Here is a 25810-nt window from a genome sequence, read left to right as displayed (position 1 = left end):
AATATTACATTCAAAAGCTCTGGATGGGGAGGCAGATGGGCCTTTCCTAAGCAACGCCTGGGCTCTCTCCACCTCTTCTGGCTTCCTTATCTACCCACCACCTCCTGCCCAGCCTGAGACCTCTGGACTCCCCACCTCTGCACATGAGCACTGCTGCCCTGGCCTAGTCCTGTGGCCACTGTTTGCCAGGGCAATAATAGCAAAATAAGGAGGGCAGGGTGACAGGCTCCCCATACCATGAAATGGGAGGGTGGCTGCTGAAAGGGGCACGCAGCTCCCCGTTCACAGTACACGTGCGTACCTGGACACAGTCTCTCCCCACCTAGTGCACTGCTGGGGTCAGCACCCAGACACGAGGTAGGTGCCCCTCCTCCTGGCTCCTGGCTCACACGGCAATTTCCCCGTCACAGCCCTGATGGAATATATGGTATCGTATCTGATGGCAAACAGCTCATACAGTCTGTGAGGTCACAGGCTCATCTATCTTAGTCACAGTTCTATTATTCCCAGCATCCAGCAACACAGTGTTGTTGAGTTGGTCTGAAATGAGTTCTCTGCCATGAACAGACTTGCTTGACATTCTGGATTCTCCCAGCATTTCTGGCAAATTCCTAATCACCCTCTAGGACTCCCTGAAATATCCTTCCTCCAAAAACCCTTCCTGACTGCCACCTCCAGATTATTAGCTTTTCCCCACTCACAGGGCTCCAGAACAGCCAGTCCATCCTTTTAGCACTTGTCACACTGTCAGATAGTTTGTCAACAGTCTGGCTTCCTATTAGCCAGGAGACGCCCTAAGAGTAAAAACACAGCTTTTCTTGATCTCTTTGTATCCCTGATACAAGCAATATACCTGGTATATGTAGGTACCCAGTAAATATTAGCTGAAGGATCCCCAAGATAAATGAGAGTACTCAGGCTAAAAGAAGGCAAACCTCAGAAGACCTTCACTCCTCTTTGGAAGGCTCCAAGGATATGAGATCCATTCATTCAACACATACCGATGATGGGTGACCACACACATCCTGGTTTGCCCAAACAGTTCTGGTTCATGACTATTGTCCCAGAATCTCATTCTGTGGTTCCATTTCACTCTCAAAGTATCTCAGTTGGGGGAGTCTGGATTGCTCTGTCAGTTGAACATCCAACTCTTGGTTTGGATTCAGGTCATGATCTCAGGGTCATGTGATAGAGCCCCACATCGGGCTCTGAGCTCAGTGTGGGAGTCTGTTGGGGAGTCTCTCTCCTCCCTCTCTTCACCCCTCCCCCAATACCTGCACTCTCCAAAGGAATGAATGAATGATGAATGAATAATTAAGTAAAATCTTCTTTTAAAAAAAAGTGTCCCAGTTTGGACAATAACTTTACTGAATTCCTACTATGCACTGTGCACTCTTCCAGCTGTTGGGTTTTATAGCACAGAGTACTAGTGATAGGCAAATTGTCTAACCAAATTTAAGCTTTAGTATTGTCTCAGCTTTTACTATATTGAAAGGCAACCCCTACCCCCTCAATCAATCAACCCACACTAATCTGGTACCTAGTTCATGCCAGGCAATGCTAGGCACTGATGCATGAAGTGAACAAGACATGTTCTCCCATGGAAACCGTTCACTGGGGTGCCTGCATGACTCAGTTGATGACCATCTGCTTTCAGCTCGGGTCATGATCCCAAAGTCCTGGGATTGAGTCCTACGTTGGGCTCCCTGCTCAGCCAAGGAGTCTGCTTCTTCCTTTCCCTCTCTGCCCCACCTCCCTCTAAAATATCCTGTTTGTTTTTTTTTTTTTTTAATCCTTAAAATGAGCAGGTGAGATGGTATTTGCAAGAAAGTATACAGCTGCAGATATGAGGGATCCTGGAGAACAATCCCTAGAGCCCCGTGAATCCTAGGAGACCCAGTCCAACTCCTGATCTCCCTCCTTCTTCTCCAGGTTCTCATCTGTCTTCACAAAGGCTTCTCTCTGCCTAGATTATTCCAAATCACTGCAGAGTTCAGGGGCCTAATAGCTAATCTTAATTTCCAAAGCTCACGTGGCTTTGCTTCTACTAAAATTCTCCATGTTACCACTCTCTCTCCTCCTCTGTGTCAGAAGTCCTGGCCTCATTTCTCACCCGCCTTGACTGCCAGTAACAACCATGTTCTTTCTCCTGAGCCGCAGCCAAAGTGAGGGACCAGCAGCTCCCGTCCTCCCACCCTCACCCTCATCTCGATCTCACTTCCAGTGTCAGCTGAAAACATGGCTTTTCTCCTTTTAATTATGCTTCTCTGCTCCCTCTCTGTTATTGGCCTCATGACTCAGGGCTTCAATTTATTCACTAAACAATGTCATTACACCACTGTTTTCCGTAATTTATACCATGCACGGTCTTTTGGCCTGTGTTGTCCAATTCTGCAAAATGTTTGGGAAAAGCAGTGTTCGTTCCTATTCCCCATGGCCTCTCTCCTACAGAGCTCTGGCAGGGTCCCCAGAGACTTATGCAAGACCTCTTATCTCACACTGAATTATATGGAGCCCAGAATCAACCCCTGCCCCACTTGGTTCTATGGAGACTCTCAAGATGTTGTTTCTTCACCTCCTCCACCCCCACAGGTTATGTGAGGATCCAGTATACACTGGGAACAGGAGGGCATTTGTCTACAGAGCCAGGGCACTTTGGATTGAGACTTAGAGAAATCAGAGAAAAGAGAACAGAATGGCAAAGTACATGAGGGCATGGTTCTGGCAAAGACTGGCACTCCCAGGGGTGACCATCCACACTAGGAGCTGTGAACCGTGTTTCTGCTCATAGTTTTTTTTCACAAAGCAGAAGACACAATTTGCCCTTTGATCACAAACATTGTTACATGAAAGCATGCAAGTAAATTTCACCAAATGGTCTGAATTTCATACATTTTGTGCTTAAGCAGGGTGCCAAACTCAGCTCATTCTTTCTTATACCAGCACTACTATGGCTGACCTCAACTTAATTCAAACCTTGAGCTTTGAACATAAGTGCAAACAATTAATTAACTTGCTAATCATTTTTCCATGCTGTGGGGATTTTTCCAGAATCATTAACAATAATCGTGTGAATAAACTAAAGAAAATTGGGATGCAGAAATAATTTTCTGAGGAATAGAAATAATGAGTAACACTTATTGAGTGCTTGTTAGGAACTAATTACTGAAGATATCAGATACTAGATAAAGATGTCAGCCCACTGAATATCCCCCCAAACCATTTATGGTCCATATTATTGTTATGATTTTTTCTCATTTTACAGATAAGAAATCCATGGCTTAGAGGTTAGGTAGTTAGTTCAAGGTCACAAAGCTGGTACTGTTAAAACAGGGGCTGAAATCAGTGTGTCTGAGTCTAGAATCCATGACCTTGTTAGCACTCTACCACGTGTGTGTGTGTGTGTGTGTGTGTGTTGCCTGTGTGTGTGCATTACACACACGTTTAAGCCAGAAGGTGTCCAGATTTTGAGTCAGGGGCTCTGTCTTGCACTCCCAGGTGAAAGCCTTCCAAGAACGAAGAGGGCACACCATCACAAAGGACAAAGCCACCAGTGCTATAACTGCCAGCTCCCCTGTGCTGCCACGGCTTTCCCCCTCTGACTATTCCTGTGAGAAAGTACACAGCAGGTCCACTGGCTTTTGGGCCCATTCAACAGAAACCAAACAGGCTTGGAAAAGGGATGAGCAGAGCAACTTTGGACCACAGGCCCTAGGAGCTCTGCCCCGGAGGAAAGAGCCTCATTCTAGCTCAGTTTCCTTCTCATGGCCCCAGATGACTCCCCAGTTCCAAGTAACCGAAGTCATAAATCACAATCCTCCTCACCTCTGGCCTGGGCCTGGGAGAAGAGAGTGGGAAGGAGTAGACTTTTCTCAAGTGCCCTTTCTTGCTTAGGTCTGGACCTCACCAGTCAGGCTAACAGAGTTCCGACCCCCCCCTCCCATGTGCTGGGCTTCTCCTGAATGCCACATGGCTCTCACCTAAGGGCACAGAACCAGCAGCAATTGAGATGATGCTAGAGAGGAAAACGGAGAGCCAGGAACCTGGGGAGCTGTTCACAGCTCACGGTGGCCCCAGGGCTCCCTGGGCTCTGGCCATGGTGCTGAATCCCCAGGGAGAGGATCATGGAGGCTGAGAGCTGCGGAGGCAAAAGTAGTGGTAGAGGGAGATACCAGTCTCCCTGCCAAGAAGAAAGAATTTTTCAATATTTCTTTTAAAATAGCTGGGCTCCTGACCACCCTCGGAGACGTGAACCAGCCTTTTCATTGTGATACAAAAGACAAGAACAAGAGTTCTAGAGCAGACCTTTATGGATATGAATCCATATCTTTAGCTGTGTGACCTTGGGCAAGTTACATAACCCCTCTGGGCTCCAGCGTCCTCATTTGTAAAACAGGAAGAATATCACTCATTCCAACAAGATCACTGCTGGAAGAGTACTTAGCAGAGAGCTTAACACAATAAATATTTCTTCTCTCTTTCTCTTGGCTTTGTTCCCTGCTTGCTTGCAAAGGCACATGCATGCACACACACAATCCGTGAGTTTTCTCCCTCTTCCTATAGGATGCTGTGTATATTCCTTCAAAAACAATTTAAGACCCTTGTCTTTCCCCCAAAATCCCTAGAATACAAAAATTATTCTGCCTTGTATGGTCAGCACCAACCAGCAGAAGTTAGCATACTGGCATCTCTGCTCTAAGAAAGCTAATTTTATCTTCCAGATAGACTGAACATTCCAGCTCCACCTGGACCAAGTCCTGCCTTAAGGCCCACATTCCTCCCCATCCCAAGCCACTATGCTGGCCACAAGGAGATATTTCCAAAGCACCTTTCACCTGCATTTAACAAGGCCCACCACAGCCTTATCCACACAATCACCTATAGTCTAAATTATAAATCTATCAATATTTGAATGTTTTTAGACTACTTTTGAGTTCATTTCTGACAGTGACCCAACTACCACAATATTATCAGTAAAACCAGTGTTGGAATGTGTTTCCCATGTAGTAAGAAAGGAAACAAAACAAAACAAAACAAAACAGAAAAAAGAAAGGAAAGAAAGAAAAAGAAAGAAAGAAAGAAAGAAAGAAAGAAAGAAAGAAAGAAAGAAAGAAGAAAGAAATCAAGGTGGTGATGGATCTGTGGAAAGTGTCAGAGCAGCATGAAGACCCTGAAGTCCAGAAACCAGGTGAGTCTCCTCCCAAATGTCAGCAATGACTCAGGGAACAGTACAGAGTAGCAGAAAAGACAAGGCAGTGGGAGTCTGAGACCAGGGTCCTGGTCCATCCTTCACTACTTCTAGCGATGCAATCTTGGGTGATCCATCTTCTTCATTTTCTCAGCAATAAGATAGGGATAACAGTAATTGCTACTTCACCTTACTACTGTGTGTTAAATGAGATGTTACTTTCGAGAATGGTTTATAAAGCATCAGAGCCACAGTGGGGATGAGCATATTGCTCAGGGAACTGGTCATCCTTCATAAGAAGAAATGTGTCCATGTCATCCTCATAACATCACACCACACACTGACCACCCCCACTGCATTTCGCAGGGGCTTACGGAGACCTACTGGGTGCCTAGCATCCTCCAGTGTGAGTCCGGGACAACAAAAATTAGAAACTCATAAAATTCTTGTTTGATCTAGAGATATATGGACGGAAAGACCTAACATCTGTAAGGAACTCGCTATGTGCCAGGACTTCAAATGCAATCTCTCATCCAAGTCCCAAAACACAAGCCTATGAGGGGGATGCTTTTATCGCCAGAGGAAGAACCAGCATAAAGAGATTAGATGTCTTGACTAAGATCCTGCAGCTGCTCAGCAGTCAAGCTGGAGCCCAGTTCTGACTTGACTCCAGAATTCATGCCCTGAAATGCAACATCACGCCTCTCCTGGGTGCTTAACCAAAATAAGGGAGTAAGCAGAGGGGGCAAGGCAAGAAAACTCTAGGAAGGCCACATGCCTATGGAATCACCTGATCAATGCTGTTGGTGATCTCCGAGAAGGCCAATATGGGCTCTTAAGGATGCCTACTCACAGGCAGTGAGCACTTCCAGAGATTCCTCAGGTCTAAGCAGAGACTGACACCAGTGAGAGAGACCAAGGGGCACAGGAGTAGGGAAGGATGGGAGGGAGAGAAAGAGCAGAAAGAGAGAAAGCTGCTGGGGATCAGGCCCGGGGAATGCAATTATTAATATTCTAAATGGAGTTCTGACTGCTTAAGCTTTATTTAAGAACATGCCCGACTGTATAATTACAAGGCCTTAATTTGTTTTCTTTTCTGCACAATAAATAAGGAGCACACGGTTGCTCTTTGCAAACACCACCCTCGCTGGCATCAGCAGAGGCTCCTGATTGCAGACGGACAGCTGGCACACAGAGGGGCAGCCCTGCCACCGCCTGGAGGGGTGAGCTGCCCGCCCTGAGCCACAGCTGGGCACGCCAGATGTGGGGAAGGGCAAGAAGACCCAGGTGCCCTTTTAATCCTGGAGAATGGTATTGGATAGGTGAGTAGGGAGGTCACCCTCTTGAACTCCCCCAGGGAGCAGGCAGTGCTGGGGCCCATGGTGCTCAGCAGCACCAACACAATATGGAAACAGACTCAGTGAGTAGCAGGAGAGGCTGTTTGGTCTCTCAAAGGCAGAATCCTACTTCCTACCGCCCATGGCCATGCCCACGTACTGGATGACTCAGGGCATCAGACCCACCAGTGAGAAAAGGGAAACCAACCTCCCTCAATCCCTCCAAGCCTTCATCCACAGACGTGCCCACCAAGTGCCAGGGCTCTGCTGAGGGTTGGGTGTCCAGTGGTGGAGGAAAGCGACAAGATGCCCATCCCCAGCGAGGTCTCAGCACACGAGGGACAACAAATATCCCATAATTCAAATGTATGCTTACTGGGAGAAGTGCAAGGACAGGACCAGGGACCAAAGGAAAGTGATAGGGAACGGCATGGAGGGGCTGGTTAGCGGAAAGCTTCCAGTGGACCCCTGGGCTGAGCCTGGAAGGAGGGGGAGGCACTAGGACAAGACAGTGGTGGAAATGAGGAGAGACAGCCTGGCACACTGCAGGTGGGGAGGGGAGTCACAGTGTAGCAGGGGCAGAGAGCATGAGAAGAGGTAGGGTGGGAGCTGTGGGTGGAGAAGTGTCGGAATGGGTCCCAAGGCTGCCCCTAGACCTGCACCATCCTGTCCCATCAGGTCTCTTTCACAGCTGTGTCCTCACCTGAGGCAGGCAGTCTGGCTCTCTGCCTGATGGCATCAAAGGCACATTTAAGAGGGATCAGACTGAAATGCTTAAACAATCTCTCTGCCAGAGCACCAGTGTGGGGTGGGGGATTGAGAGGGGCGGGTGGTGTGAAGAGTGGGAGCTCTGAGGACACTGGTATGTCAGAGAGGCAGGGCCCTGGCCGGGAAGCACTGAGCTTTCCCCCTGGAAGGAGGCACATCTCACACACATACTGTCTGGCAGCAAATGGGGAACTAGGGAAGATGCCCTGCCTGCAGCCCCGACTCCCCCTCTTGCTCTGGCTCTCCCTAACATGACCAGCCCCTCAGTGCTCTGCTGCCTTGGTGACAGAGGTGTCAGCACATAGGACAACCTGGAAGACAAGAGAGCTGGAAGCAAGATCCTAACCTTTTTGGACTGCCTCCCTAAGGAACACAGGGCTAGATGGTGGTGGCAGTCAAGCTATGAGCCTGATTCCAGGTTCAGTGGGGGGTCTGTGGTCCCACAAACACTACCAGGCCTCTAGACATTCAGAACGCAGTTCCCTCTACCTAGAAGAGTCCTCACACAACACCCTAACACCCATGCCCTCACCAAGCTCCTTCCAGCTGCTGCTTCCTACCTACACCCAGGTTTCAAGTGCTCTGCCATCACCCCAGGCGGCTTTCTCTGCTGTGAATCCTCCCTTCCCAAAGGATGCAACACACCCGCCTTTGTCAAGTATGCCTGGGGAGTCCTTAGTCCCTACCACACCACAGAGTAACTGCCTCTACCCTCTGCCCCCCCAGGCTAACCCCCTAAAGTTGAAGACCTAAATATAATTCATCTTTACAGCTTTGCCTGAGACACAGTAGGACCTCAACAGAGGCTCCTGACGGGAATTAATGAATTCAAGTCTCAGGAAAATGCCACATGACCCCAAAGGCCACCGTGAATGAACTTCACAGGACTCTAGGACACAAAGTTGATCAGGGATAGTACACAGCTGAGCCCCACTCTGGGAAGGGGAGCACCCAATGCCCTTCCAACCCAAAACAGACACCACAGCTGGATGACCTAGAAGCCCCCGGGGAAGGGCAGAGGACCATAGCAGGTCCCAAGAGACAAAGGGGTTAACCCGGGAAGAGACTTTCATAAACCCATCAGGAAAAAAAAAAAAAAAAACAGGCAGAGAGAGAGAGAGACACGAGACTGCCGGTCTGCTAAGGAATGAAGAGGGACGAAAATTAATGATGACGCCAAAATAGCCACGAGACTAATCTCATTTTCTAAATCTGTCCTTAACAAGAAAAATGGAGAAAAGAGATGTGGACAAATGGAAAGTAATGAAGCCTTAGGGGAGAGGGGGAAAAAGGAAAGAAAATCCACTGGGAAAAACCAAGGCCGGAAAAATATGGGCACATGGTCTAATCCCCAAGGCTGGGAGCCGAGGAGGCCAGAGTGTTTACTCAGCATTAGACTGAGCTTTCGGAAAGCTGACAAGGTTACAAGCAAATTCTTAAAGTTCAGTGCAGCGGATTCTAGAGATAACTGAAGTTAAAAAAAGGACAGTGCTGAACGGAGGGGCTTTGATGAAGAAAATCACAGCCTCACAAATGCTCTGGCTGGCGAGCAAGGTATGTGGCCACAGTGTCTGGGTCACGTGGGTCTGCCCTGGGTGGACCAGAACGCTGTCCGTAAAACAAAGTGAACAGAAAGAAATGACCAGGGAGGACATCCTTCATCCCAGGACCACAGGGAGTCTGCAGGAGAGACACAAATGGACAAGAAAAAAGAAACTCAATTTAGGAAGCTAGCGACCTGCCTCCCTAGGGAACAAGATGCAAATCCTCTCCAGGGCTCCAGAAAGGCAATCGCCCAGAGGTTGAGGGTGCGACCTGACTAGAAATAGGAAGCAGTGGATAAATGAGCAGAGGTTAAGAAATTCCAGGTTGAAAATGAAAATCCTGAGCATGGTGTTCCAGGATGCAAAATACATCTGAGTCCAACAGAATTAAGAAGGATTCATTTGAAAAAGGAATGACAAAGGTTCTGCTTGGTGTCATCAGATGCTGCAGAGGCTGGGCTATGGGAAGAAGACCCTGGCCGATCTACAGAAATAATACCACTTGATGGCACAAAGAGATGTCAGGTATGGAAGCTGTACTGGCCTCAGCAAAAAATCATGAGCTGGTAAGGCAGGGACGTTAGAATTCATCAGCTCTGGTCCGTATCTCTCCACTCCCATCCCCAGACTTTGCAGTAAGCTCTGCCATCTATAAACATGGTCTTTCCTGGGGGCTGGGGCCAAAGACAGCCACAGCTGGTGACAGGCAAAGTTGCTCCATGCTCTCTGGAAATGGGCAGGTCAAAAGCCTGCTACTCTTGCATCCATACATCGTAAGCATGGATTTATCCCCACCAGTTGGACCAGCCAGGCTCCACTCTCTTTACTGAACACCTCCCCTGTGCGATCCTCCGCTAATGGCCCCCTGCGTGTCGACCCAGGCACTGCCCACTCGCCTAGACCCTGCTGGCAACTGGCTGGAGACCAGGACTTGGTTTCAGGTACCTCCTTAGTATTCTCCCACAGTCCTTCTCTCCCAAAGTCATCCCCCTTCTGAGAGGTGCCACTCTGAAGCTTCCTGCTGGACGGTCCTTCCCAGCTGGATTTGGAGAACTGACACCTGCCCAGGTCACAGCCTGTGGATCCAAGAGTGGAGTTATTAGGAAGACAGGCTCCGGAATTCCCGAGGCAATCCACCTAGGGTTGGCTTCTGTGTCCGCCACTTAGTAGCTGTGTAAACTCCGGCAAGTCATGTAACTGCTCTATGCCCCGAATTCTGCATCTGCAAAATGGACACAACAAATTGTGTCCACTTGCCATTATGAAGATAAAATGATACCTAAAGCGCACAAATGCCTGGCATGTAGTTACACTTCACTGATGTTAAGTCCATGGAACTCACTGCATTGCAATGTCTGCCCCTGCACGGAGGTGGGGGGAAGGGAAAGCCACAGTATGCTGACCACAGCTTTCCCCTGGCCCTGCCCCTTAATGACCCTAGATGCCACCTTCCTTCCAAGAAGAATTTCCCAAAATGCTGAAGCTGGTTCTGGGCCCATTTATAACACTGCCTCAGTTTACAGATGTAGAAACAGACCAGACGAGCTAAGCAGCTCATCCAAGGTCACAGACCAATGCAGAGGAAGAGCAAAGTGCATGCAAGGTGTGGTCACTCAGCTGACAGCCAAATAGTACTTCTCACGAATGACAGCCAACCAGGTGTCAAGCTGCTCCCCACTTTCATGTGAACCCGAGCTTCAGATCCTCTCTTCTCCTGGCCACCGCCCAGACACACCCAGGCATACATTATTATCATTAGATCTGGGAAATACATCATTAGACCTGAGAAAATCCTACTCTACTGACAAATGGCTCCATTTCCAGATCCTGTTCCCTTGGAATTCTCTCGTAGGTGACCTGCTGGCCAGACTCAATGGGCTGGAACCACGAACATGTGTCTCAATGGCTCTGGGAGGAATTCCAACGGGGGAAAAGGTTGTACTCATGCCACGGTGAGCAGCAGTCCCTGTGCCAGAAGCACCCGCAGCCACCCATCCAAGTCCCACCCCGCTGCTGCCTGCTCCAGAGCCTCCTATCCACTCCAGCCCATCTCTGGTCGACAGTTCCATCAGTCTAAACTGGTGGCCCCTCTGCTGCCTTGGACTGGAAGACTGGAGACCGGCAACTATTTGTGCAGTGTCCAAGGTGTGAGTTATGTCACAAATAACCCACAACCTCTAATAAACAGCCACTATTGGCATAGGACTTACTTCTTTATACATATAAATTCGAGAAGATTCAAAGCCGCTGCAACAGCATCCTCCTCCCTTGTGCTCTGAGACCCCTTCTTGATGGGGAGAGAAAGGAAGAGAAGGGGCAGCTACATACTGAGAGGTTCATGGTCCTGGCAGCCCACCCACCCGTGTGCGGGTTTACAGCCACTGTGGTCCCGGTTTATCTGTTTCTTTTCTCACTACAGCAAAAGTTTCTGTCTCTCTCGAACTGCATGTCCACGGAAGGTCAGCTGTGGCTTTGTCCCCATCATCTTCCCAGTGAGACTCAGGCTAATGGAGCAGCCTCTGTCTGGAACCTTAATGTCCTCAGTCCTGTGGCAGAGGACAGAGAGGCACGGGGAACCCCACAGAGGCTCTGAAAGCTTCTCTTGGTGAGGGACATGGGACACACACACACACACCACATATGTGCACATGCGCGCGCGCACACACACACACACACACACACACAAGAAAGATGCTCACTCATCATTTTTATCGATGTATCATTGAGCCATCACAAAATTCACCCCTTTGAACTGTACAATTCAATGTTTTTTGGTACATTCACAGACTGTGCAACCATTGTTGTAACCAGTTTGAGAATATTTTCTATCATCCCAAAAAAAAAACCCCATACCATACCCAGTCTATTCCCAACTTACCTTAACCACAGGGGAGATTATAAATTATGAAGACATTCTTTTATGCCTAGGAGAATGCTGCCATAATATAAATCTCATTTGTCACATCTAGAATAGGAGTTTTAAGGAGCTGTGACCTGTTAGGTATAAACCACCCATCCCAGCCACCAAACACCTCTCTCTAGGACATCCTTAGGTTCTGAATTCAGTGTCCAAAGGAAGTCTATAAATCCCCCAAAATGTTTGAGAAATGGTATGTGTGTAAGTGGGGGCTTTTCCTGAGGAGAAATTGTACAGCTTTAACCACATTCTCAAAAAAAAAGGATTAGGAGCCACAGTCCTGGTTATACCAAGGCCTCATATTTCCCCAAATAGATGGTAAACTCTTTTTAAAAAAATGTATTTATTTGAGAGGAAAAGAGAGAAAGAGCAAGTGGGTATGCATGAGCATGCAGGGGGAGGGGCAAGGGAGAGAGATTCCCAAGCAGATTCTGTGCTGAGTGTAGAGCCCCACATGGGGCTCGATCCTACAACCCCAAAAGCATGACCTGAGCTGAAACCAAGAGTCAGATGTTCAACTGACTGAGCCACCCAGATGGAAAGCTCTTTAAGGACAGGAATGATGTCTTGTACATGATAAATCCCTCACAGTATGGAGCATGTTGAGGGAGAGGAATGCGGAAGAGTCTTATACATATTTCTCTACATACGCATTCAGCTGCATCCTGACAAGGTCACCATCACAATGTAACCTGAAGAATCATAGTAGCAACAACAGCTAACGTATCCTGTACCCCTACTGTGGGCCAGATATTATTCTCAACACTTCATATACATTAATCTAGTTAATCTTGCTAACAACCCTATCATCCCTGTTTTCCAAATGAGGAGATTAAGGCACAGATATGCAGATATGTTAAGTAACTTGCCTATGATTACAGATGCATGTGACAGAGCCAGAATTTAAACTCAGGAGTGTGGTGCAAGAGCACATATGCATAACTACTCATCCAAAGAACCAGGGGTGCCCAGGTGACTCAGTCAGTTAAGCACCTGACTCTTGATGTTGGCTCAGGTTGTGACCTCAGGGTTGTGAGATCGAGCCCCACATTGGGTTCCACACTGCGCGTGGAGTCTACTTAAGATTCTCTCTCTCCCTCTCCTCTCCTCTCCTCTCTCTCTCAACCTCCAACGTTGTACACACACACACATGATCAATCTCATTCTCTCTCTCTCTCTCTAAAAAAAAAAAAAAAAAGGCTAATAGAATTAGGATTTCATAAGAGGCAACAGCTCAAGCACCAGGTTTGAGGAAGCTTCTGAGCAGATAGAGCTGCAGGAACAAAAATCTCAAAGAGATAAGTTGCTTTCATTGTACATTTTCACATGACTTTTCAGCAGAGTGGTGTTGTGATATGATTGTACATTTGTACTATTTGTACATTTTATAGTATCAGTACTATAATGTCAATAGTTTACATTGATTATTTGCCTATATACCTTTTCTTTTAAACACAACTACAATGTTTTCTGCCATACATAGAGTCTGAGGAGCTCTGGCTAGACAGGACCCAAGAATGTTGACTAACAGGATGATATGGTGGAAAGAATGTCAAGCTGACAGCACCAAGACCTGAATTCTAGTCCTGGTTCAGCTCCTACCCATGAAATCCTGGTCAGAGTTCTTCTCTACTCTAGAAAGCCATCCTCTCATCCACAGTATGATCAAGTCAGACTAGCCAACAAATAGCTACATCCAACGAATGGCTACAGACTACTTGCTATGTGACAGGCACCATTCTATGTGCTGGAGCTACAGCAGTGAACAACACAAAGTCCCTGCTCCAGGGAAACTGACACTCTATTGGGGGAGACAGGGGATAAACAAACAAATAGATGAATGAGATACTTCCAGATAGTCCATGGTAACAAGGGCTGGTGACACTGTTAAGCCACATGATGTAACCGGGTGAAAGGTGTGTGAGAAGAAGAAAGGCCCTTGAGATCGGGCGGCCAGACAGCCTTGCTAAGACAGTGACATCAGAGAAAATGATGAGAAGGAGCCAATCATGCAGAGATCTGGGTCCAATGGATCAGTAACTACAAAAACTCCAAGGAGGGAATGAGCGAGGCACGTTCAAGGACTTGAAAGAGGGCTGCAGAGGAGAGCAAGGGGGAAAGCGCCAGGAGAGAAGATGGAGAGATGAAAATGCAATCAGCCTGAGTTCCTGTGGCCTTGGAAAAGGGTTTAGCTTTTATTGTAAGTAACGTGGGAAGTAATTGGAGGGCTTTAAGCAGAAGAGTGACACAATCGGAATTATGCGTTTGGTTTTTTTTTTAAGATTTTATTTATTATTTGAGAGAGAGAGTGTGTGAGCACACAAGAACAGGGGGAGGGAGAAGCAGACTCCCCACTGAGAAGGGAGCCTGATGTGGGGCTCAATCCCAGGACTCTGAGCCAAAGGCAGATGTTTAACCAACTGAACCACTCAGGTACCTTGGATTTATGTGTTTAAACTATCACTCTGGCATTGGTGTCAGAAATGAAAGATAGGGGACAAAAGGTAAGAAAGCCAGTGAGGAAGCTATTGCCAGTAGACAGGCTGGTGGCTGGAACCAAGAGGATACATGGTAGAGGAGGGGATGAGAGACATGGATGGATACAAAAGACCTGATGGATTTGAATTAAATGATGGAAGGATGGAGAAAGGCAGGCAAAGGGAAGAGAAGAGGCAAAAGTGACTTGTAAGGTTTTGGCATAAGTGTTCTGGTGCATGGTACCGCTTAACAAGAACAAGAAAGGCCCAGGGAAACAAGTTTAAAGGAAAGAGGCAGGGGATCCCTGGGTGGCACAGCGGTTTGGCGCCTGCCTTTGGCCCAGGGTGCGATCCTGGAGACCCGGGATCAAATCCCACGTCGGGCTCCCGGTGCATGGAGCCTGCTTCTCCCTCTGCCTGTGTCTCTGCCTCTCTCTCTCTCTCTCTCTCTCTCTCTCTCTCTCACTGTATGACTATCATAAATAAATAAAAAATTAAAAAAAAAATTAAAGGAAAGAAGCAGACTGACATCAAGAATTTGCTTCTGGCCAAGGTAAGTGTGACCTGGATCTCAGCCACCCAAAGGGAGATGTCAAGTAGGCAATTTAAAGGAGGTGGTTTAATAGGACTCTAAAGGGCACGGATGGGAGCAGGGACAAGAACATAAATTTGGGGGGTTAGCTCTAGAGCCCCTTCCAGGTTTAATAAACTATGATTCTGTGCAATCGGAGACAATGAGCAGGGAAGAAGTCATTAATAAGAGCAAAAAATATACCAAGTCTTTTGTAAAGCACCATCTTAAGCACTTTCTAAGCATCGTCTTATTAAAGGCTCAGGACAGTCCTGTGACATAGGAACTCTAAAGTACCTTCAAAACTCATGGCAGTTCAGTAGCTTGCCTAAGTTAAAATGGGAAAGCTTACTGCACTAAGATTTGGAGGAGTTGGGATTCAAACCCTGATCTTTCTATCTCCAAAGCCCATGCTGACTGCTAGCTACAAAAGTGCTCAGTGGCTAAGTCCTCCATGTGAAACAAAGGAGGAAGGGCACTTGTGGAGAAGCAGTGAGGGAACAAGTGTGCCACACACCAATCCCTTTGGGATGTGGAAGCACGTCTCAATGCTGAGAGAAGAGGCAGGCAGAGAGGCAGAAGAATCTACCAAAATATCTACACGTTGTCTTGCATCCCAGAATGGGCGGTGAGCTCAAGGAGAAAAAACACTGAGTGATTTACACTACATAATAAATCTATCTTGCTGTGCTTCCATCCCAATAACCTCAAGAGAAATGTATTGCCTTCTCAGCCGAGTCCTGAAATGGCAGGGACTCTGGCCACTTCCTCTTTCCCACCCGCCCAGGGCTGCTGACTTTCCTTATGAACATAACACAGTTGACACAAGCCTGCTCAAATCAGAGCATTCTCCCCCTCCACCCCACCACACTCTCGCACCCAGGTCAGCTCAGGGCTGGCTCTCGAAAGCTGAAGATCAAGTGTACATCTGCTTACGACAGAGAGGAGTTAACAACATGGTGTCTAGAGCTCTGTGAGAACAAGCAAGAAACAGAACAGAGAGAAATCTGACCACAACAACTCTAAGGGATTAAATAAAAATTCTTTTGGCTTGCTGGAATCTCACATTGCATATTCTTGGAAATGAGTGAGCCATAGGCGAATGCTAAGAATCTTTTATAATAAAGATATTCGGGTTGTAACATAACTGTTGTTATAGGATTTGACCTGAATAGAAAAAGAAACCAAACAGAGCTTTCTCAACAGAGGTCTTTGAGGATGGATGGTGCATAACTCCCCAGGGGGAAACAGAGGCTCTCTCTAATAAAACTTTAAAGACTCCCCCACTGCCCCCCCCTCCCCCACAAGGAGTTCTCGCTAGAGAACTAGAAAGAGAGGGAGGCAAACACGTCTGGGTTGTGGAAAAGCCACTGACTTCAGAGGCAAAGGGATCAGAGTCCAGGTCCTGGCTGTTCTACTAACTGCTGTGTGAACCTGAGGAAGCCAGTTAGGATTTCTGAGCCTCAGTGTTCCCATCTATGGAACGGGGATAGAGGAACTCTAACCTACACTTACCAAGAAGAATGAGATATTTTTGCAAAAGCATCAGGCATGGTCCTTGGCACACAGATAGTTCTCAATGAACAGTAGCCTTTCCTTCTTCTCTCCTGATGCCAGCATTTTTTAAAAAGATTTTGTTTGTTTGTTTGTTTAGTGAGAGGTGGGTGGAGGCGCAGAGGGATGGGGGAGACAGAATCTGACGCAGACTCAGCGGATGCAGAGCTCAGACTCATGACCCTGAGATCATGATCTGAGTCCAAAATCAAGAGTCGGACACTTCACCAACAAAACCACCCAGGTGACCCAGATACCAGCACTTTTTATGCAATTTTCTAACCATCATAAGAAAAAAAAATTAATTGCTTCAGTGGAAAACACTGCCTCTTCTGGCCCATGAGGTATAGTGGAAAGATTCCTGGAAAGAGAATCAGAGCACTTCATGGAAGTTCTACTTCTGCTACTTACAAGTCAGACCATCTCTGGGCCTGTCCCTTGGGCTACCTCTCACATTCCCCCTCCACCCACCCACCCACCCACCCACCAGGACAGTAATAAGAATTGAAGGAGATAACCTAAGCCCTGAAGTGCTTTACAGATGAAAGAACATACCGCCATTTTAGTACAATTCACAGTCATCCACATTATTCTGCCTATGGGGACCCCAGACTATGGAGATCTGGCCAACCTATGAGCCACACTAGAGAAAACCAACCCCAAAAGGGAAGAGATGAGCCAGCTGCAGAGGTGGGGCTGGAGAATCGGCAAACAATACAATTTCAGTAGTGCGGATGGATGCGCTCTCCAATCAGATGGAAACAAAGAGTAAGATCGTCAGCTGAATTGTTCGGTTCCTTCCTGAAACTAATATTGTCAAGAAGGATCTTCAGAGGGTCTAGAGCAGGGTGACTAAGTGGAGAGAACAGGGAAACTACTGGGTTTTGTTTACTGGTATTCAAGGAAGAGAGACATGAGAGATCGAGGAGAGGAGTATTCCAGATGCCAGGGAGGTTGACAGCACTGCAGGAAAGATATATAGCTTTTCCAGAATAAAGTTATGGTCAGAATCATCATAGAGGCCAACTGCTAGCCCCTCTTTGGTTCTATTATCACCACCACAAATAACAACAAAAATTACTATCATTATTAGCAACAACCATTTCTGAACACTGACCATTTACTGGGCACTGGGTGAAGTACCATATGTGTCTCCAGTCGTGTCAGCCTCCCTACATCCCATCCAGAGGGGGCACTGTATTGTGCCCATTTTGCAGATTAGCAAATAGAGATTCCAATTATCCACTGGGAAGATCCTTATCCTTAAGAATCCTTAATCCAAAAGTCTTTAAGATCAAGGAAATGATCTAAAGGTCAAGAATATTCCAATCTCTCAGACAGGATCTCCTTTGATGTATATGAATCAACACTGCCTTCTCTTGCACTCAATAAAGCACAGAGGCCACCAAAGCAGTCAAGAGAAGGGGAGTCAGTCACTCATAAACCTTGAAGTCTGACATAAGAGTCCTCTTCCCCAGGCTTCCTTGTGACAGACAACTTGGCCTTAACATCAGTGGTTCACGCTCTGGCCCAAGCAAGCAGCAGACCCTGAGTAATGCAACAGCAGCTTAAAAGTAGGTGACAACCAAGCCAATCAGAACAATTTGGACAACCTGATACTGGTACAGGGATGATGATTTCACTTCCTGCTTCTCATTCTGTACACAGGGGACAAGAAAAGACCTCTCAGCCAATCACCCTAAAAAGGAAAGGAAAGGAAAGGAAAGGAAAGGAAAGGAAAGGAAAGGAAAGGAAAGGAAAGGAAAGGAAAGGAAAGGAAAGGAAAGGAAAGGAAAGGAAAGGAAAGGAAAGGAAAGGAAAGGAAAGGAAAGGAAAGGAAAGGAAAGGAAAGGAAAGGAAAGGAAAGGAAAGGAAAAGAAAGGAAGGAAAAGAAAGAAAGAAAGAAAGAAAGAAAGAAAGAAAGAAAGAAAGAAAAGAAAGAAAAAGGAAGAAAGAAAGAAAGAAAAAGAAAGAAAGAAAGAAAGAAAGAAAGAAAGAAAGAAAGAAAGAAAGAAAGAAAGAAAGAAGGAAAGAAAGAAAAGAAAAGAAAAGAAAAAAGAAAAAGCTGCCAAGCCAGGGCTCAGCAATTAGCGCTGGAGTAAGTGATCATCTTGTGATTGCTCAGCTGGGGCCTGAAGACTCGTAACCGCATTTAGAGGACAGAAATAGAAGATGCTGTGAGAGAGCAGAGGAACCTGGCCCATTTGCCAGGAGAAATATGTCCTGAAGCTGCCGGGAAATTCAGGCAGTTGGGATTGGGGGTGTGTCTTCATAAGTGGGAAAAGTTCATAAATAAACCCATCAATGAAGCCAGGGCTTACACCTCGACCCCTGGACTCCTCCGTGACCCTCAGGCTCTCCTGGAAGCCCTACGGTGCCCATCAGAGCCCCTCAACAGGTGCTGAGTTTCTCATACCAAGCTGAGCATCCTTACTGGTCCCTGATGCAAAGCCAGGCCCAAACTGGGGGTAAATTGATAGTAAACCGTCCTTCTTGCCAACAGCAAGTACTTTGGCAAAAACTGGTCAATGCTTCCAGGAGACAGGGCACAAGGTCATGGGCAGGCTTGCAATTATTAACAGAATTACTCCAACCAGACCCCTTCTGCCCCCTTAACCTTGGGAATCTTACAAAGCCACACCAGCCTATCACTGCCACCACCCAGCACACCCCAGACCATCCTCAAGGAGACATGGGTCACAGCCTTCTTCCAGGACCTCAAGGGTAAGTGAAGGTAATGTTCTGGTACATTCCACTTGGGAGACACCTGTAACCCAAGATGCACCCCTGTTCCCACTCCTGTGGCCCAAAGAAACATTATGGGTCACAAAGCCCCCTTGATTTCTCTGAGAGCTGCAGGTGACACAATGCCCTGGAAGTCTCTAGGGCGTGAACATCCATCCACCCACTGTCCTCGAGCAAAAAGGGCAGAGCTTCTCCCGTGTTGAAAGCTTCTCTCCATCAAGCAGAACCCCAGACCACAAACTGGGGCTCCATTTGTCATACTCTACCCACAGAGCCTGTTTTGTTTGGTCCATGGAGTCGAGGGGGTTTATTTTGAGTTGCCAGCATTTAAAAGTTGAGGGGTTTCACTAGACCTTTAACTCTCCTGGAACAAACAGTAAGTCTGGCAACACAGGGCCCCACTTCCACAGAACAGCAGTCAGCTGGTCGTCTCTCTGGCAGGGACACGTGGTCCCCAGCCTCCACTGTCCCACCTGATCTGCCATGAGCGCTTAGCTTTGCGAACTTTGTCTGAGTTAGCATGAAAAGAAAGACTTCTCTCAGAGGTCAGAAGCTCCTTCCCCTGGGATGTTTTACATCGAAATCCAAATCCCCAATAAAATAAACACGGGGAACATCTGGTCCAAGGCCCTCCTCCAGTCCCAGCTACGCCTCCAGCTGCAAAGAACACACACTGGGAGAACCTCACCACAGTCGCTCGACGAGAAGAAGGGGGTGACAGCTAAATGAGACAACTGGAAGGGAGGTCTGGAGCTAACGCATCAGGCCCTGAGCAAGGGCCTTACAGTGTTACGGCGAGCCATTTCCGGGTGGAGGAACGAAAACACAGCACACAGCAACAGTAGCTTTCACTGACAATTACGTGTGTGTGTGTGTGTGTGTGTGTGTGTGTGTGTGTGTGTGTGTATAAAGCATTCACTGTATGCTTGAGAAAGCTCACAGAGGACAGAGAGCAGAGCCAGGACCCCCAAAAAGAACCATCCCTCCCACCACAATCCTCCAGAATCTCTTCCCTTTCCCTTCCTCCTTTTCTGCCACTTTCTGAGAGCTTCCCTTGGAGGCTCTGACGCTTCACAGGGGACTCCAGCCCAGCAGGCTGCCCTCCCATTAGCAAACCACAAAGCGCTTCAGCCAGTTCAGCAGTCACATGGACAACGGAAAGACTCACCTGTACATCACTGCTCCATTTAAGCCCCCAATACGACAGACCCCTCCCTCCCCATCTCTGCTTCTGCTCTCTCGGGGAACGTGCCCAATGGTTGTCCAAGATAGTCACTGTCCTGGAAGACGAGGTGACCAGACAGCAAGCACCCCCTGCGGGCACAGCGGGTTAGTGCTTCCCCTGACCATCTCCCGGGCTTCCTTTCAAGCCCATCTTTTCCCCAGGACGCGGTAGTCCTTCCAATGAATTCTGGAGTCGTCCATGGAGAACAAGGTTTAGAGAGAAAGCAGCAAGCTCATGTGATTCTACCCCCATGGATCCAACCCTGAAGAGGCTCCTCCGCCATCAGACATGGACAGGAACGTGAAGAGAGAGGGAAGGATGGTACAGAGAAGAACCCCACCCGGAGCCAGGTGGCCTGCAACTTGTCCCAGACAAAGCAGTGTGACCTTATATACAGGTGTCTCCACTCTCTGAGTCCTTCTCCACTGAACCCAGAACCTATTTAGACACGGCGCTTGGTCTGGCCTTGCCTTTCCTCTTCTTCCAACTGTACCCAACACACAGCAGCACACGCAAACACACACACACGGACCTACAAATGGTCTCAGAGGTATAGCATTCACATTGCAGATGAATGGGATTTATCATTTTTTACATTCCCATAAAGTTACAAATGAAAAGCAAACACACTTGGGAGTCAGCAGACTTCCCCTGTAAGCCCTGGTCTAGGCTTGTCCTCAAATCCCAAACCCTCCTTTTTAAAAGGAAAAGCCTGAGGCCTAGTGACACAGTGACAAAGCCAGGCCTAAACCTCAGGTCTCTGTTGCTCAGCACCTTCCCTGCTGTGTACTCCACATCCAGTCCCTGCCATCCAGGACCCAGCTCTACTCACATATAGCGCAAGTGGGGATTCTTGGCAAAGGCTCTGGGCTGGATGCTCCGAAGTCCTGAGTTCTTGATGGTCCTGGAGAAAGAGAGAACAGGGTCAGCAGAGCTTGTGGAGCAGAGAGACATCTGCTCTGGACTAAGGCTGACTGGAGGTCATTCCAAGACCGGCCCTACAGCCACCCCTGTGAACTGAACACAATTCCTCATCATCAGTATCACTATGTGCCCCGCAGAGGGCACGTGGGCTCACGCCCTATTGGGACCCTGGGACATTGGGATGTGCTGGAAGCTGTCATCTACCCGTTCTGGCAAGAAGGTAACAACAGGTCTCCTGCTCAAGAATCTGGTCCGGCAACTACGGGACCGCAGCCTGCATTGTACCCACTCCCTCCTCCATCCCAAGCCCCTACCACCACTAGCACAGAAATCCAGAGGTGAAGGAGGAGGCTGAGAAATTCTGCAGTCTAGGGGGACCACTGGCCAACCACGGGGCTGAGTAAGATCACTTAGTCGGGAGACCTGGGTTCAGGTCCTAACTGGGACCTGGGTTCAGAATCCCTATGTGAGACCACACAGCCCCCTTGTCTTCTGGGCTCAGGAGAAATACAGGAGAGCAAGGGGATGGCCTCTGGAGCCCCGGACAGTCCCTAAGTGGGTAGAACCAACTCTACTACTAGTAAAGAGGAACAGAGGAGTACAGTCCAGAGGGCAGCTGGCAGTACCCATCACCCAGCCCAGAGGCAGGGCCGCCCCCTGCCCGCCTGCCACTCATGACCCCTCCCACAACCTGGTGCACTCACAGCTTCTGGAGGCCGGTGTAGAGCTCCATGTCCACGGCGTTGAGCGTGTGCAGACCTCGCCAGTTCTCTATGTGTCTGTAAGGGAGGACGAAAAGACAGGGTTCAGGTCGGCCGGGGTCCACAGAAAACCTGGGTTCAAATCCTGGATCATCCATGTGGGAGCCAGGTCTTCTGCCACATGGCCAAGTGTCCCCGAGCCTTGGTTTCCCCCTCCACGATGGGGCTTATGCAACACCCACCTGATGGGATCATCACGAGACCCAGAGCACCTGGCCTGGGGACCGCATTTCATGACCCCTCTAGGCTCCAGAAAGCTCTCCTTTTTAAAGACTCGAAACCCAGCTTTCTTCCACTCACTTTTGTTTTCATTTTGGGATTTCCTGAGGACAGCTCACTTTTCTCAGCTGTCCAGGAAGACAACACAAATGATGTGGTTTTAAAAGGGGGGAGAGGGAGGGTAGCTTGCTGGCAGGCATGGCTTTTGAGTGAAAAAGCTCAGAAGGAGCACACACCCACTTCGGGGTCCCCCAGGGTCCAGACACTGACCGCCTCCTTTGGGTGACTGCAGTCTAACCCCCACACCCCGCCCCGAGTTCAAGAACTCCTATGATAGCTTGCCTGGGCAAGACCGACTCAAGAAAGGCGGGGGCGGGCTGGGGACCAGGAGGCACCGCGGTGTCACAGAAGGAACAGGAGATCAAGAAGCCCAGCTCTGGCTTCACCCCTGGGATCTAAAGACCAAAGGCTTTGAGCGAGAGCTTTGACATCTCTGGGCCTCTTGTGCCTTCCTTTGCAAAGGATAAAGTTTGACTAGATCAGCAGTTTCTCTCCTTCCTCGTCACCAGGATCTCCATTTCGAGCTTTCTCCCAAGACGCCTCATGTTCAAGGAGGTTTGTGTCGAGCAGACACACGACATTTATTAAGTAATAATTAATTCACGTTCTCCAATTTATTCATCGAAGATATAAATCACCATTAACCAGAGCTTTTTATTAACAGATACAAACCAGCACTAGCTCACCCAGTGGGTAAGTTCCAGCCCAAAGCAAAGGAATTCAAAAGTTCTGTAAGCAAAGGATGCTGGCCTGTCACAGGTTTGATTCCTGGTTTTTTTGTTTTTGTTTTTGTTTTTGGATATTGACCACATGCCAGGGACAAACATCCTCCATGATAGTTCTTGGGGTCCCCAGGTTAAGAATCATCCAACTACTGATCATTAAAGTCCTTTCTGACTCTAGAGTGGTGTGAGAAATTACCATTCATACACACCTCGACCCCAAGGGGCTCCAATGGGCCTAGGAGAAGGCCCTTTGCTGCTCACCCTGCCCTCTTGGGATCTGGCGCTCCCATCAGGGCCTCCCCGGTCGAAGTATCCTCTTAGCTCATTGCACAACACAGCTATCTGCGCCACTGAGGCCAGAAAAGTGGCAGCCACCTTCTCCAGACATCTCTTCCTTGGCCCCACCACACCCATGGCTCTTCCATCTGCTACCAAGCGGAGCCAGAGCCAGGAAGGCCGCAGGGTGGCGGTGGCCAGGGCCTCTGGAAGCATTTCAAAGCCGCACAGTGACAAGGTATGCAGAGAGCCCGTTTTGTACCACATTCTCTCAGGGCCCCTGCTGAGCAGCCAGACACACTGGCATCTGCTGGGGACATGGACCAGGTGGCCAGGTCGGGACTGAATTCCAACTCCAAAGTCTTCTCCCTGGAAGCCTCATGGCCCCAGGGCAGTTTGCTTGGTCTGGTCCTGCTGAGGCAGGGACCCTGGCTCCATGTCAGGTGAAAAGGAATACCAGAAGGGGGGACAAAATGGCCCGTGCCAGGGGCTCCCAGGTGCATTCACTGGGCCAGCAGTCCAGGTAAACCATCAAGGAGATCACACTATTCCTACAGGCAACCATTCATTCACGGGAGCCCAGCTGTAGACTCGGATCTGCTCCCAACCAGCAGCTGTCAATCAGCTGTTTAAATAAATGAAATCATTTTTCTCAGCCCACACGAGAATCCCGTAAATGTGTTTTTATTATGGCTCAGCTGTCAATCATTGGTGCATTCTATCCCTCATGTCCTTCTGGCCTCAAGCTGTCCCTTCCCTGACATTGGTGCACACTGAGATACTGCAGGGCAATGGGTGCAAAAGGCTCCCTTGGTCAAGAGACTCCAGCCCCTGCCTCCTCTACTGGGTCTGAGTCTCCCCTATATGGGGGAAGATCATCTTTATAGCCACGGTGCCAAGGCGTGGTGAAGAGTCTGCGCTCCCGAGCCAGGTCAACAAGCTACCGCCTGCGGGCCAAATCTAGTCCGCCACCTGTCTTCGTACAGCCTGAAGCTAAGAATAGTTTTTACATTTTTTAAAAAAATCAAAAGTAGAATCCTATTTTGTGACATGTGAAAAGTACATGAAATTCAAATTTCAGCATTCACATCCATTCATTTACTGTTGTCTGTGGCTGCTTTTGCTCTACAAAGATGGGAGTTGAGGAATCGTGGCAGAGACCTGCCTTTTACAGAAGAAGCTTGCCGACCGACCCCTGCCTCAAGCCAAGCCAGGCTGCCAGGACGCATATCCTGGCCTCGTTGTCCAGGTGGCATCACCGTCTGTGCCTCGGTTTCCTCATCTGTCAAATGGGGTAATAAAATACCTCCCACGTCAGAATGAGGTGAGAACTGAAAGACCCCGTTCAAAAACCCCAACGGCAGCTCGGGACATATAGTAAGTCCTCAGGGAGTGTGAGCCACGATGCTTATTTTTAACCCTGTGCTTTGCAGAAAAACTGAGCAGTCTTTTCTCAGTTTTCCAGCTAAAAATGGAATCACGGTTCTGCTGGAAGTTGTCATTTCTCAGCAATCATTGATAAAAACTCCATGTGGCAGAAGAGCAGAGGGGCAGTAAATCTGTCATTCATGACCTCCAGGAAAAACAGTTCAAGCAGAAACCAAGAACGGGCTCGGGGAGTGCACAGCCAGCAGCTCAGAGCAGGTTCTGAGCGAAGGGCAGGGCAGCGAAGGTGCAGCCTGACATTTGAGGATGACATCGGCGGGGCACCTGCCAAGCTCTCGGTGACTCACCACTTGGTACCAGCCCCGGGGGGTCAGCTGTGGGAACCTGCTGGCTGCTGCGTGCTACAAGCTTAAGTGGAGAAGGCAGGCTCTAAAAATATACCAAAGATGATAAACACAGCAGTAAGTTTGGTTGGCTTTTGTTCATGGTAAACAGCAGTTACCTTGGCCTAGTAGTATGTGGCTTCTCCTTTTGTTGTGCTTTTCTGGGTGTCCAGGATGTCTTCCCGGGGCACTTACTTTGTCGCTTGAGAAACAATCCGTAATGATCATTTTTTAAAAGAAGGTTAGGCATTCAAACCCCGTGTGGGGCAGTTGCTGGTTACCCTGTTCCAGGGCCCCAGGCTGTGCCAGGCATCCCTACAGAGGCGGCTCCTGGAGGGAGAGGAGGAGCTCAGAGACATGCCGGGAGCACGTCAGTGGAGCTACAAGATTCCAAGTTTGTCTGCTCGGGCACAGAGTGCATGGTGGGGCTGGCCCCATAGAGATCTCCAGCCTCCCTAAGTGTGCTCTCATCAGGAGCAGGGGGCACAGACAGGTGGCTCCCATCCTGACTAAAGTAACCCCACCTGCATCACCTCTTATACAGTGGCTCTCTGCAGGAGGCCCTTCTGCCTCCCAAGGTACACTGGGAAATGTGTCCAGACATTTCTGTTGGTTACAACAGGGAGGAAGCGAATGATGCCGCATCTAATGTGCAGAGGCCAGGGACGCTCCTGAGTGTTCCACAAATGCCTAGGACAGGCCCCACAACAAAGAATAATTGGCCCAAGATGTCCATAGCTGGGAAGCTCT

The 25810-nt window shown here is 48.5% G+C and overlaps 1 protein-coding gene across 3 annotated transcripts in view; it reads right to left on the bottom strand.

Moving 5' to 3' along the window:
• Nucleotides 1-25810, bottom strand: part of NTRK3 (neurotrophic receptor tyrosine kinase 3) — a 377133-nt gene that overhangs the window by 277668 nt on the left and 73655 nt on the right. For all 3 annotated transcript variants that reach the window (XM_055326704.1, XM_055326705.1, XM_055326706.1), the window contains exons 3-4: nt 21955-22029; nt 21159-21230 (exon numbers count right to left, since the gene is read on the bottom strand). In XM_055326704.1, the coding sequence (XP_055182679.1) occupies nt 21159-21230; nt 21955-22029 (147 nt within the window). The remainder of the gene's footprint in view (nt 1-21158; nt 21231-21954; nt 22030-25810) is intronic.

The sequence above is a fragment of the Nyctereutes procyonoides genome, unplaced genomic scaffold, assembly GCF_905146905.1.
Source record: "Nyctereutes procyonoides isolate TBG_1078 unplaced genomic scaffold, NYPRO_anot_genome, whole genome shotgun sequence".
NCBI lineage: Eukaryota > Metazoa > Chordata > Mammalia > Carnivora > Canidae > Nyctereutes > Nyctereutes procyonoides.
Note: the sequence above shows the minus strand (reverse complement) of the source record. Positions and strands in the feature narration are given on the sequence as shown.